Source organism: Ailuropoda melanoleuca, chromosome 12 (assembly GCF_002007445.2).
Source record: "Ailuropoda melanoleuca isolate Jingjing chromosome 12, ASM200744v2, whole genome shotgun sequence".
NCBI classification, from domain to species: domain Eukaryota; kingdom Metazoa; phylum Chordata; class Mammalia; order Carnivora; family Ursidae; genus Ailuropoda; species Ailuropoda melanoleuca.
In genome coordinates this window covers 17,217,659-17,231,603 of record NC_048229.1, presented here as the reverse complement: position 1 = coordinate 17,231,603, position 13,945 = coordinate 17,217,659, and the positions used below count along the sequence as shown (strand labels likewise).

The window sequence follows — 13,945 nt, the reverse complement described above, 5'->3', positions numbered from 1 at the left end:
TAAACAAGAAAACAGACACAGTAACACCAGGCTGGGGTCAGCGCCAGGGCCCTCCGGGAAAGCCACACCGGAGGACATGACCTGAAGGTTGGGGCAGGGAGGGGTGGAGGCCTGCTGTGCCAGGAGCTTCAGGGAAAAGCACTGTCAACAGAAGATGCATCATGTTCCAAGGTTCTGGGATAGGAAAGAGCTCAGCTGGCCTAGGAATCGATGAGGCCAGCATGGCTGGGACCAGGGTTGGAGGGCAGGGGCACTGGATGGGGCCAAGAGGCCAGCAGAGCCACATCACGTGTCACCTTAACTGTCCTGAGTGAGGACCTGGAATTTTAGTCTGAATGTGATGGGAGCCCCCACAGGATAAGGCTGTGGATTCAGACAGCCTGGGGTTCCTATGCTGCCAGCACCACATGCTGTCTGTATGACCTTGGGGGAATGATTTCTGTCCCTGTGCCTCAACTGCCGCATCTATAAAATAGGGCTGACAATCACATCTGTCCTCTGAGTTAGAAGGAGATTGCATCTGTGCAGGGCAGAGCCCAGGGACAGCATGAGGGCCTCTAAAGAATTTAAAGAGTTGGTGATGGGACCTGAGCTGTGTTTTTAAGATATCACTCTGGCTACTGGGTGGATACAGGTCTGTAAAGGGATATGAATGTTCAGGGGAAAAAAACCAAATTGTCGAACAGTTATTTGCAGAATGATCTCTGGTAACAGACCTAGAAAACAGATGAACAGAAGAATGAATGACTGAAGTACAACACAGACATCTGTGGGGAAACACGCCTGGAGGAAGAGGCGCCCATCTGCTGTAACATGGACATTTCGCAAAGATGGGATTTCCACTTTGCATAGTCACCATTTGCATTTTTAATCAATAAAGAGGGAAAGGCAAATAAATGCAGGCTCAGGAGAGGGTCCCTGGGACTCTGGGGTCCAAGGTGAACTTGCCTAGGTATAATGGAGGAGGTGAGGGTAGGTAAGGACGGGGTGGCAGGAGGGGAAGGAGTCAAGGCCCAGGTACCTGCATTGGCCTTCAGGTCCTCTGGGGTCACCATGACTACAAACCGGATGGCCCGCTCGTTGCGGAACATCTCATAGGCCCACCTGCGGACGGAGCGCATGCACTTCACGGCGGCGATGCCATTGTTGGCGATGAGCACCTGGACAGAGAGATGAGGAAGGGGCCAGAGCTGCACGCCTACCTGCACTGGGAGCTGCATGCTACCCTGGGGTCCACGTCATGGCTGCAGAGCGTCCTGAGGCACCTGTCTGCACTTCTGCAGCACGCAGCCTGGCGGGGGGTGCTCACAACCTGCCGGCTGCATGAACAGATGATGATCAAATGGGGGGTGGGTGCATGGACGGGTGGGGGAGTGGACGGATGGGTGGGTGGGTGGACGGATGGATGGACAGATGGATAGGTGGGTCGGTGGGTATATGGATGGGTCGATGGATGGATGAATGGTCAGGTGGAGGATCAAATGGATGGATGGATGGATGGATGGATGGATGGATGGATGGATGGATGGATGGATAGGTGGGTGGGTGGATGGATAGACAGATAGGTGGGTGGGTGCATGGACAGATGGGTGAGTGGATGGATGGATGGATGGGTGGACGGATGGATGGACAGATGGATAGGTGGGTCGGTGGGTATATGGATGGGTCGATGGATGGATGAATGGTCAGGCGGAGGATCAAATGGATGGATGGATGGTTGGATGGATGGATGGATGGATGGATGGACAGATAGGTGGGTGGGTGGATGGATAGACGGACTGATGGACCCATGAGTGAGTGGGTGGGTGGATGGATGGATGGATGGATGGACAGATGGGTGAGTGTCTGGGTGGGCGGGTGGATGGATGGATGGATGGATGGATGGACAAATGGGTAGGGGGGTCGATAGAAGAATGGATGAATGGATGGGGGACGGATAGGACAGGATGCGATGAATGAATGATTTTGATTCCTTTGTGGGCACCATCATGGTCACTAACGTTTCTGAGTGCCTCGTATGTACCAAGTTACAGTACAATATATTTCATCAGCATTATTTCACTTCACTCTCACATCAGCCCTTGAAAGTGGCTGTATTCTTATCTTTATTTGGCTAAAGATATTAAAACTCAAGGGGTTAAGGCACTTGCCCAAGGTCACACAGCTAGTAAGTGGCAGCAATGTGACTCCTGAGCCCTGCACAGTTGGACCCGTGCTCTGAACTGCCCCCACCCCCATGGCTGCCTCTGCATTCTGGGGATTAGAGGCCCCGGATTTGGTGGAGAGGAAAGGCAGTAACGCTGGCTGTCCTCAGCAACTGAGAGCAACAGAAAAGGTCCCGGTTTCAACTCTTAATGTGCCATGAACTTCCTGTGTGGCATTAGGCAGACCCCTTCCCTCTCTGAGCTTCATCTCCACAGAAAGAGCTCAGACGGGCCAACGTCCTGGCTCGGTCTATAAGAAATAAAGCCAAGCTCTAGTGTTCCTGTTCAAAAAAGAAGGCATATGGCTTCAACGCTCTGACTTCTACAGCAAGAACATAATTTCAAGGCCCTTCCATTGCTGCCTAATTTTCATGACAGCCCTGAAGGACAAGTCTCATTAGAGATTAGGAATGTGATTGCCTCTATGTCACAAAAGGGGAAACTGAGCCCAGATCCCATATCCTGTGAGTAGCCCCAGCAGATGGAGCCCAGAGCCCTGGGCTCAGATTCGGTATTCTCCCCTTTCAAAAACGCCTCCCAAAGAGCACGGATGGAACGGCAGGGTTTTGGTTTTCTTAACCTCATTACCAAAGCAAGGTTTGGTCAAGAAGGAAGGGCGGTGGGTGACCCCAGGACAGCCAGTTTCCCTGGGCCCCATTTGTTCTAGCACATTCTGGGAGCCCCCGGGGGAGAAGGCCACTGCAGGCTGGCTTGCTGCTCGAATCCCACAGCTGCAGCTTTCCCACAAGGAGTCTAGGAGAGAGGGCAAGCCACGGTCAACTCCAAAGTCACCAAGTACAGCGGCTCTGGGCTGAGGCCTTCAGCAGCCACCCCGCCTCTCGGCTCGCCAGGACTGAGAGCCGGCCACCAGTCAGGCTGTGCAACAGTCCCCTGGTGAGCGTGGCAAAAGTGCAGCTTCTGGATCCCCACCCAGGAGACTCTAACTCCGAGGGTCTGGGGTTGGGCGGAGGAGTATTTTCAGCCAGCAACCAGGTGGTAGCCAGGCTCAGGAGCCAGGACGCTGGAGTGAGGACATGGGCTCTGAACTCTTGACGCCCGGAGTTCAAATCCCAGCTCTGCCACTGACCAGCTGTAAGACCGGGCAAGCCACCTTCCTTCCCTGGGCCTCAGCTTCCTCTTCTGTGAAATCATGTCGACCGGCAGAATGGTGGGGATGGTGAAATGAGATAAGATACAGAAAGCACTTCATGGGATGCCTGGCCTCTGAGTAGGCGCTCAAAAAATCATAGCTGCTGTTGTTATTAGAATCATTACCACCACCACCCTCAAGTAAAATGGAAAAGAACAAGGCCTTCTCGTCAAATAGACCTGGGTTCAAATCCTGACTCCAGCACTAACTAGCTACACGACTTCGGACAGCCACGTCAAATCTCTGCATCTTGGCTCCTTTGAGAATCTGTCGGGAATAATCAATCTGTGGCTCAGAGCCTTGACCCCATGGAATGGGAAACGTGAAAAGCCTTTATAAATGGCAAATGTTAGCTGTTTCCCTTTGTCACCGTTATTTTAACACATTGGCCTCCCCTCCTGGAAGGAGCTCTACACCTCAGAAGGGCAGAGCTGGGTTTGATACCAGCCCTCAATAACCTAGAAAGCAGACCCTTGCCCAAAGGCACTCGGGGTCTCTGCAGACCTCAGGCTCCTCTTCTGTGAGAAGGAGGTCATAGACCTGTTGCTTCCGGCTGTCGGGAGGGTGAAAGGTGATGCATTCAAGTGCTCACAGAAGGGTGGCCTGGCCCTTTCTCTGCGGCGTGACCATGAGCCTGAAGCCGGTTCTCTCGCTTCCAGCTGGGAAGAGGGGCCCCACCCCACCCCGACTGCTGGGACCCCATCTGTACCTTCTCAATGACCCGGTCCCCCCCAAAGCGCGTAACAAACTCAGCTGGGGAGGCCACGGTAAAGTCTCTGTGCAGGTCCACCTTCTTCAGTTCTCGGCCCCTCTTCACCAGGTGAAGTCCCGACATACTAGGTCTGCAGAGGGAACAGAACAGACCCTGATGAGCCAGGAAGCCTGGGCCACTCGGGGAGAGAGTCAGGAGCCCAGCATCTACAAAATCAACATCAACAGAGAAGCGGGAGCCCATCAAACCCTCCATTGCTTTGCAGTCCTCACCGGGGACCTTGAAGCATTTCACAAGGAGACTCAAGAGGCTGGTGCAGGAATGAAGCAGGAGCGATCGATCCCCTGACCTGCCCCAAGCTGTACATTGAGCTCTTTAATCTTAAATTAATTTTTACTTGCTAGGCTCCCAATTTAGAAACTCAGGTAATACAAAAAAGCTTATGGGGGAGGGGAGGTTTATGATCAGGGAGAAAGTCCACACAGTCCAATACCTGAGACTTTTAAACAGTATGGATCTCTTTCATGCATTTTTCTGTACGCATATCTCAAAATCTTTGTAACTGAAAACCAAGAAATGTATAACAACCAGGGCGCCCAGGTGGCTCAGTTGTTAAACATCTGACTCTTGATTTCAGCTAAAGTCATGATCTCAGGGTCATGAGATCAAGCCCCGGGTCGGGGGTCCACACTCAGTGGCGAGTCTGCTTGAGATTCTTTTCTCTCCTTCTCCCTCTGCCCCTCCCCCGGCTCACACGCTATAAATAAACAAACAAACAAATAAAAATCTTTTAAAAAAGTGTGTAACAATCAAATGGTGGTTCCTTGCCCCAACCCCTCCAGAACTGCACACCAGAGGAAATCACTTTTCTGGCATTTATGCATCTCCATAGTTCTGAACAATGTCACCATTGTGTGTACTCTCTTGTGCCTCTTGTGTGACATCATATGAGACACCATCTATGGCTCTTTGATCTTGAGAGACAAGGAATGAGCACTCTTCCTTGGCCGTCCCATCTGCTTCCCATCCCCCAACCTCTCAACACAGGCATACTGCAACCTGGCAGATTCCGTATTTGGGATTTCATAAGTCTGGAATTATTCACAGATGAGGGCTGGGGTAGACCAGATATTCCTTTCTTCTTGCTTTTTTTCCTGGAGACAGTGGTTTTTTTCATTTGTGTAGCTCTCCTTGAACCATTGCTAACGCAGTCCACTCCTCATTTCCTCCCAGGGCATGACGTAATTGATCAGCTCCATCGTTCATTGGCGACATCCCTCCTGGAAGCCTCTCCTCTCTACACTCATCCTGACCAGCTCTTCTCCAGACCCCCTACCCAACTGTCATTCTGAGACTTCCTTTTGCTGACACCCTAAGGATTCCTTTTGCCTTTCCTGGAGGTTTGATCCCTAATTTGGGGGATCACATGGCTCCCTCTTTCTTGGCAGACTCCCTTGTTTTATTGGGACACATCTTCCAGTAGTTCTGTCTGGTTAAAAAGATGGTACAATGGGAGGGCACATGACAATGGCGCCCTCGACATGCCTGTCCTGCTTCTGGCTGCCCTGGGCTACCCCATCACTATCACCTTGGAGATTCCCTTTGATTCTACGTTGGATCTCTGTTTCCTGTCTCCCGTGTGTTGCTCTTTCTTGGTTTATTCTCTTGTTTCAGTGGAAGACATCCTTCAGTAGCTTTCTAAGAAAAGGTGTTGGGGAGTGAAGGGTAGGGGTAGTAAATGATTCATAGTCTTGCAAGTTCTGAAGCTGTCTTTCTTCTGCTCTTACGTTTGACCCTATCATTTGGCTGTGTATGCAATTCTGTAACAGAAAACCTTCTCCTTCAGAGTTTTGGAGCCTTGCACCATTGTGTCGCGGCTTCCAAGGATGCTAGAACCAGAGTTGTTCTGCTTGATCCTTTGCGGGTGACCTGTTTTTTCACATCCAGAAGCTTATAGGATCTTGTCTCTGTCTTCTATTGTCTACAGGGATGTGCTCATGTACGTGTCTCCTACCACCCAGTGGGGCTGTGAATCTTTAGGCTCCTTCAATGTGGAAACTCACGTCCTGGGATTTGTCTTCAAATATTTTGTTCAAATTGTTTCCCTGTGTCCTTTTCCCTCTATTCTTTCCAGAAGCTTTTATTATTTGGATGTTGAAATTCTTAGACTGTCCTGCAAGTTTCTTTTTCCCTCTCCTATTTCCTATCCCTTGTCTTTCACTTTCTGAGCGATTCCTTCTGCCTTCTCTCCTAACCTGCTGTTGTGTTTTTAATACGAAGAGCTTGTTACTGGCTTGCAAAGTTTCCTTTTTGTGCATCCTGTTCCTATCTGTGCAACACCCTCCCTGGCTTGAATGAGGGTATTAATGGCAGCTTTTTCAAGTTCTCTTTTCCTGGCATGGTTTCTGTTTCTTCTGAGTCTCCTGTGTCCCTCTGTTTGATTGTTTGGGGCCTGCCTTCCATATTAGAAACTGTACCCAAGCCTCAGTCACTCCCTCGTGACCAAGAGCAGAAACCAAAGGGCTGACATAAGGTACTGGGGTGAGGCCAGTGGACCCTGAACTCGATGCTCAGGATCTGGGGGGCTGCTGTGTACAGGGAACCCCAAGGACACTAGAGTCTTCTTCCTTCAATGGTCCAATTCCCAAATGGCCAGGAGCCGGGGGCAGGGGTGGTGAGGGAAGTGGTGGGACAGGTCTGGGGGTGGGGGGCAGGGCAGGTTTCAGAATTCAGCACCTACACAGACCCTGATCCTTGTGTTTGGGATACAGACCTCATACACTTCCACTGTGCCCAGCAGTCCCCAGGCCCAAGACCCTCTGTTTTTCCCTTTCCAGGGAATGAACCCCATGCTTTCTGTTGGGGTGGAAGTGGGCAAACCCTGGCCACACAAAGCAGGTAAGAAGACCTGGGCATCTTTTACCCAATTCTTCTCATTTTGGTACCCCTTCTCCCCCCCCAACCAAACTGCAGAGGTACCTGATGCCGCCAGCCCCCGTGCCTTTCAGACTCCAGATCTAGTAGGTTCTCAGCTGTCCTCACTGCTGCCTTATGACTCAGCCCTCCTGGTTCTGCTAAGCCAGCTACCGCTCGTCCATCTGCTTCTGGCCTCCAAAATGCTGTTGCTAATCTTCCCAAATGTTCTGCCAGGCTTGATAGGTTTCCGTCTCTCTTTTTAAAAAAACATCTCTTTGCTGTCATTTGGTGGGATGTTGACAGGACGGGGATCAGGCATGCACATTCAGTCCACTTTCTCTTTTTTCTTTTCAAGATTTATTTATTTGAGAGAGAGAGAGAGTGTGGGGGTGGGGAGGGGCAGCAGGAGAGAGAGTCTTAAGCAGACTCTGTGCCGAGCGCGGAGCCCAATGTGGGCTTGATCTCACAACCCTGAGATCACGACCCCAGAAGAAACCAAGAAGATGCCCAAGAAGATGCCCAACTGACTGAGCCACCCAGGCACCCCTCAGTCCACTTTCTTAAGGTGACGATGAGGCATTAAGCTAAGAGTCGTCTGTCAAGAGTTAAGCTAACCGCTAACCACCCCCAGGTATGTCCAGTGGTTATTGCGAGGGCAAGGATGAGTGGGTTCAGGGGACCAAAACTATGGTGAAGAACTAACTGATTGTAAGGAACACCGCCAGCATGCCACCATCTATCATCTGAGCAAAAAACAGCAAAATTGGAAGCAAATAAATAGTCAGGAAAGAGAAATCCCATTTTATAGATGGGCAAACTGAGGCCCAGCCAGGCAAAGGGGTCACGGCGCAAGTCAGCAGGCCTGGGGCTTTTCTACCACACCAGGAAATGTTGGCTGTGGGCTATGTACAAACTCCCCATGTCTAGTACAGCTCCCCGTGGGAACGCCTCCTACACACCCGAAGTCTGCCCCCACTCCCCCGTGTGACCGTCCATCACAAAGGGAAAAAAACAGAGTTCTGGGCCAGGGGGACAAAAAGAGAAATGAACGCTGTGTTTCCATGTCACAAGAGGATACGTGTTTTCCATGAAGATTCTCTCCATTCAACTGAGCTTAACCAGAGGGCCTGAACGAATGAACAGACAGATGAACGAATGATTTCTGGCCCGTGAGATAACCTCGCTGCCTGCCACACACTGTGAGCAGCTTTTCTTCTAAGACGTCCTAGGACTGAGCTGCTAAATGAAGATCGGACTTAGAAAAGTACTCTGGAAGGTCAATATCATCTGGCAAATGTGAACAGTGCTTTTATCGCAATTACATTCCACCAACTAGCAAGTAACGCAGTTTGTTTTTAATGACTTTATTTCTTTACAAAACAGGCAGATGCGGCCGGAAGGCCCTAACCTGCAGGCCCCTGATCTAGGGAAATGGACACCAAAATGTTAATGGCAGTTATCTCAGCGTGGTGGAAATTACGGGTGGTTTCTGTTTTCTTCTGTGCATCTACATTTGTTAAGTTCCCCGCAATGATATGTTACTCTTTTAAAGATTTTATTTATTTGAGAGAGAGCAAGAGAAGGGGAAGGGCAGAAGGAGAGGGAGAAGCAGACTCCCCACTGAGCAGGGAGCCCGGTGCAGGACTCGATCCCAGGACCCTGAGCCAAAGGCAGACGTTTAACCGACTGAGCCACCCAGGCGCCCCAATGATATATTATTTTCAATAAGAAAAAAGCTATGAATTTTATAATAGGGATGCTGAAAGCCATTCTGGCAACCATTGGGCAAGGCGCTCAGCGTCCCCAACTGTAAGATGAGGACAGTTAACACGTACCTCAATATGTTGGAATGGTTAAATAATATATAGAAAGTAAAAGATGGCTTCTGGCACCAGTAAACTCTATTTAATCATTTTAGTGCAGGGAGACCAAGAGAATCAGGGGCTGCTGATCTCCCAACCTCGCCAGGAAATGCACCAGCCACTCCTCTGGCCAGGGTCTGGTCCCCATCCATCCACTTTCCCCCACTCTGTCTACAGCTTCCCCTGACTGGTTGGCTTGATCTTTTGGCTTCAGATGGTCTCAGACATCAAATTTCCATAAACACAAACATTAAAACTCTAGCAAACTGACCTAAAGCACAGCAAAGAAAAAGGTCAACCAGGAAAGAGAAAAACACTATTTTGTAGCCTGGAAAACCATTCTCAGCCGCCATTTTGATTTCAAAACTGGTGAGAGAGCCCCTCCATCAAGTGGGTCACAGTCCCATCAGAAAGTAGGTGGGTAAACGCACAATGTTGTTGCAGTGGCCCCTGTTTCAGACCCAGTCTCCAGGCCAGTGGCTATTTTTATTTGTCTTTGACAAAGCTGGAAGCCAACAAACATTGGCTCTGGAGGGCTGACCTTTGGCCGGCATTTGTTTCAAGGTGAGCGGAGGCTGAACCATCCCAGGATGACTTTGGAAATGGCTTCAGGTGCAATCAACCACACACCAGAGCTACCAGCCCAACACCAAACACCTGCTAGCTGCTCGGGCACATGACGAGGCAGAAACACCGGGAGGGAAGGAATCAACACTCTCGCGTGTCACTGTGAATCAGGCACAGGGCGCTTCACACTGAATCCCCCACAGCCCCGTGCACGGGAGGCCGCCATTCCCTGCTTGCAACGAGGTAACGGAGGGTCAGAGAGGCCCAATGACCTCAAGTCACACAGCTGGCAGGTGGCAACCCTGGACTTCCAAAAGACTCTGACCCCCTGCCCCAAGTCTAAGTTTGAGGCAGAAAGATAGTTGAGATAAATGGGAATATCTCTGTTGTTTGGGCTTTGAAAAACCAGCACCTACATTTGAGAGGCAATCCGTGGACTGCAGGGCCCTCAGCTGGGGCCAATTCTGTTCCCCAGGGGACATATGGCCCATGTGTGCAGACACTGTTTGCTTCAGTAGCGTATCTCAGTTCCCTCACAGGATGACAATACTGACAACGTTAAAAGGGTCTGCCTCAGAGAGCGTGTGTCCAGGGTTCAGCACCGGGCTCTGCGTGCAGCAAAGAGCTGTAGCTGAGGTGCCTCTCAGCAGGGGAGCCATGATTAAGAGCCCCAGTGTGCAGCCGCTGGGCTGTGGCCCGGGCATTAACCAGCCCTTCCGTTCCTACCTTACCCCTCCCTTCTCTTTTATACAACAGGGATGACAGCTGCTGAGACCCGATGGACGTAGAGGTCCCACTATTATCACCGAGCAAGTAAGGAAAGGACACTGCATAGCTTAGTCAAGGCTGCAAACTCTGAACTCATCTTTGGGCTCCCAAATGGATCCCTGGCAATTTCTTGGGCCACCTGCCCTCTCAGGGCTTCCCGGGACGGCCACCTTGGCTAGACCAGGAATTGTTAAGCTAGGGTCCAAAGCCCAAATTTTGGACCTCCCACAAGCTAATCATGGCTTTTACATTTTTAAGTGGTTGAAAGAATTTCATTTTGTGACACGGGAAAATCCCGTGAATTTCAAACTTCCAAAAATTAAGCGTGATTGGAATATGGTCAGACCCATTCAATGATGTATTCACTGTGGCTGCTGGGGCAGTAAGTGGCAGAGCTGACTAGATGTGACAGAGACCATATGGTCTCAAAGCTGGAAATATTTACTATTTGGCCCTGGACGAAAACAGTTTGCCAACTCTGAGTTAAGCAGTGCTTTTCAGCCGTGACTCCACGCTCCAGCACAAGAGGCTTTTAAAAATGCTGATGCCCAGGCCCCACCTGCATTAATTAATCAGCATCCCCAGGACAGGAGGGATTGCTGGAGGCGCAGGGAGCACACCCAGGCATCTGCATTTTTCAAAAGCCTGTCCCCCCTCCCCACCAAGGAATTCTAATGTGCAGTTGGGGGTGAGAACCACACATAGATCACCAACCAACATTTCAACCTGGCAGCTGGCCTTGGTTCTGAGCAGAACTTCCAGGGCAGTGAAATCACCTGTAATGAGACAATTTCAATTCCTGCAGGTTTATTCTTTCAGGTTAAAGTGGTTTGTGAAAAGTCTTCTTTGGGACTGAAGTGTACAATTAAACATGACTCAAGATTTATATGTTAAACTTTTGCGTAAACAGCCTTACAGATCGGGGGGGAAATATGTCCTCTGTGGACCACATGGTCCACTTTGGGTACACCGTAGGGCTTGAGAGGTTTCACCAGAGAGGTTAGATCAGGGCTCGGAAAGTGCAAGAAACGAGACTACCACGCTCCACCAAACACTTAGTGCACAAGAAAGACTGTGATTCGAACCCGGGACCCCTACCCGTCTGCAGGTCCTTTGCTCAGACACACCCTGAGCAATCCAAGAAGGATCCCCCTGAAGGCCCCGTTATTCTGCTTTGCAGAAGGACCAGGGAACTGGAAGGCCAGTCTCCCTCCTGGAGGGCTGGCTGCATGTCCAGGGCATGTCTCTTGCACTCTCTGAACCCTCCATCTTTGGACCTGAACAACCATCCTTCTGGCTCCAACAGACCTCACTTCCCTGACATGCTTATGAGCTCAGTAACTACCCAGCAACTGTTAATAAAGATTATGCGGTGGGCAGGGGTGCCAGGGGAGGTGGCTACTGGTGAATTTTGTTCCTCTTTTTTGCTTCTCCAGAATTTTCTGACTTTTCAACAACAAACATAACATTACTTTGGAAATTTTTTTAAGTGCAATAAAATGAAGACAAGAAATCAAGCAGGTGGGGCCAGGAAGCGCTAGGGCACAGAAATGCCTACTCATTGCTCAGAAAATAACCTTAAATGCGATGCCTGTTCAGGTGGCCCTTGATTCGCCCAGGGCTTCATAATCACTTCAAAAAGGCCTGCCCTCCGCAACCAACAACGCTTTATCAGAGCTAAGGAGAAGAGGAGGAAAGCGTGGCCCCCCGCTAGCATACCCACCTTGCGTTCCTAAGCGGGCCCCTCCAATCAACATCACCACCAAATCTGGCCAATCCGGCCTCCCCTTCAACCACCAAGGCCAGCTAGTGTTTGTAAGGCGGGTTCCATCTCCCAAGTGGCCAAACTGAAGCCTGCATTTCTTTGGTGGGGGCGGGGAAGAGGAGGTGGCGCTAAGGGGACACACAGCTTGTCTTTGGGGGGGGGGGACACGTTGCATATGTTTGCAAAAGATAACGATCATTAAAATTGCTGGCTTACTTACTTTACTTTGCGATCAGGGAAACAGACCTTGCACTTCGCAGGACTCATATTGACCTGCCCGGCGGCCAATCCCACCCGGCTCCTGCCGGGATGCAGGGCATGCACCCCTTAACCTCCTGAAGCCGACCCCGGTCCCGGGGCCCAGCAGGGCAGCCAGGTCGCGACAGGGAGGCAGAGGTGCGGTCCGAGGGCGGCTCCGGCCGGGCGGTGCCGCAGCGTGCAGGTGCCCGACCAAGCGCTGCGCTTCCTCCATCCCGAAAAGAGTCCGGAGCGCCAGTGTCCGGGGCAGAGGCGCCCGCCCAGGCCCCGCCCCCAAACGGACCCCGCCTCCAAGAAGGGTCCCGACCCCCGCACGAGGCCCGGCCTCCTTACCGGGGCCCCACCTCCTGTCCCCGACAGAACCAGGTTCCGCCCTCCGGACCCGCCAATCGTGGAGCCGCCGCTGACCTTGAGCGCCAGACGACAGCGGCCAGAGACTTCAAAAAGCCCTCTTGGCTACTTTCCTCCCCAGCTCCCCTGACTGGACTAGAAGGGTTCCAGGATGGCACCCCTCTGCATACCGGCAGCTGGGAAAAAATCTCACACTTAATGTGCTTGAATACACACAATAGGGAAGTGGTGGAAAATATGGTTTATATAAAATATGAGTCAGATGTCACCAGAGTGCCTGGTAAAAGCCCCCCAAGGCAAGTCAACTTCTGGCCTCCAAGTTCCTGCCTTTGATTATTCTTTCACCTCTATTCCCAGGGACATGGTTGCTCCAGGCCCTTCCCGCCCCAGAGCGACACACTTTGGATCACCTGGATTACCAGACAGACAGGAAAGACCCCAGCTGCCCTGTGACCCTAAATGAGCTTCTTTCTGACTTCCAGTTAAGGAATGATCAAGTCACAGGAATGAAAGGCACAGCATAAGGAATAGAGTCGTTGATTCCGTGGTAGTGATGTATGGTGACACCTGGTAGCTACACCCACAGCAAGCACAGCATAACGTATACACTTGTCCAGTCACTATGTCGTACACCTGAAACTAACATAACATTATGTGTCAACCACACTCAAAAACATTTTTAACACACAGGCTGCTTTCTGGTAAGACTAACACACACTTAGCGCTCTTTTGTGCCTTTGTCTTCTTTCACAGCGATCCTTTCGTTTTTATTTCCATAACGCAGCTAAGGAAATGTGACCCAGAGGTGTATGTTTCCCAAGGGTGACAGAGCTGAGCCTTGAACCCAGGCAAACCGATTCCAGCTCGAATGAATGAACGCTTCTGCAAGGAGTTATAATAAATAAAAAAGATCCAAAACACTGCCTAGAAAACACTGCGTGATAATAAATGCAGCCTATGTTCACAGCAAACAAAATACCAAAAAATAATGTAAATATTTGCAAATGAATGCCCATGGGAAGGCACAGCTAGGGCCACAGCTCCAGGAGGCTCCGTCCATGTGGCCACAATGTGAACAGTGACCTCCCCTAGGAATTATATAAGCAGCCCTGCCTGAGGGCACCAGTTAGCGCTGCTCTAACCATGTAACTTTTTCAACAAGAAGATTAAAAAATAAAACAGGTGAACAAAATTATCAGTTCTTCAAAGTTTCTAGAAGGTTCTTCATGGCCTTATCTTCACTCCCTCCAAAAAAAAACAGACCCCCCGTAGGCTGATTTGCCTTTTAAAGTTCCAAACCAAATGCCCCAAAATTCATCCTCTAAATGACCCAAATTTAAATGCTATCACCTTGAAATAGGGAAAACAATTAAAATCAGGAAATGAAAATAT

General features: G+C 50.5%; 1 protein-coding gene across 7 annotated transcripts in view; it reads right to left on the bottom strand.

Moving 5' to 3' along the window:
- The window catches only part of ACACB (acetyl-CoA carboxylase beta), a 122,056-nt gene that overhangs the window by 77,380 nt on the left and 30,731 nt on the right, over positions 1–13,945 (bottom strand). For 4 of the 7 annotated variants that reach the window (XM_034638141.1, XM_019801818.2, XM_019801819.2 and 1 more), the window contains exons 3-4: positions 4,064–4,196; positions 1,022–1,160 (exon numbers count right to left, since the gene is read on the bottom strand). In XM_034638141.1, coding sequence (XP_034494032.1) covers positions 1,022–1,160; positions 4,064–4,196 — 272 coding nt within the window. Of the gene's footprint in view, positions 1–1,021; positions 1,161–1,202; positions 1,320–4,063; positions 4,199–11,902; positions 11,924–12,164; positions 12,434–13,945 lie in introns of those variants that run through there. The other 3 variants (XM_019801820.2, XM_034638140.1, XM_019801822.2) reach the window with 3 other exon arrangements.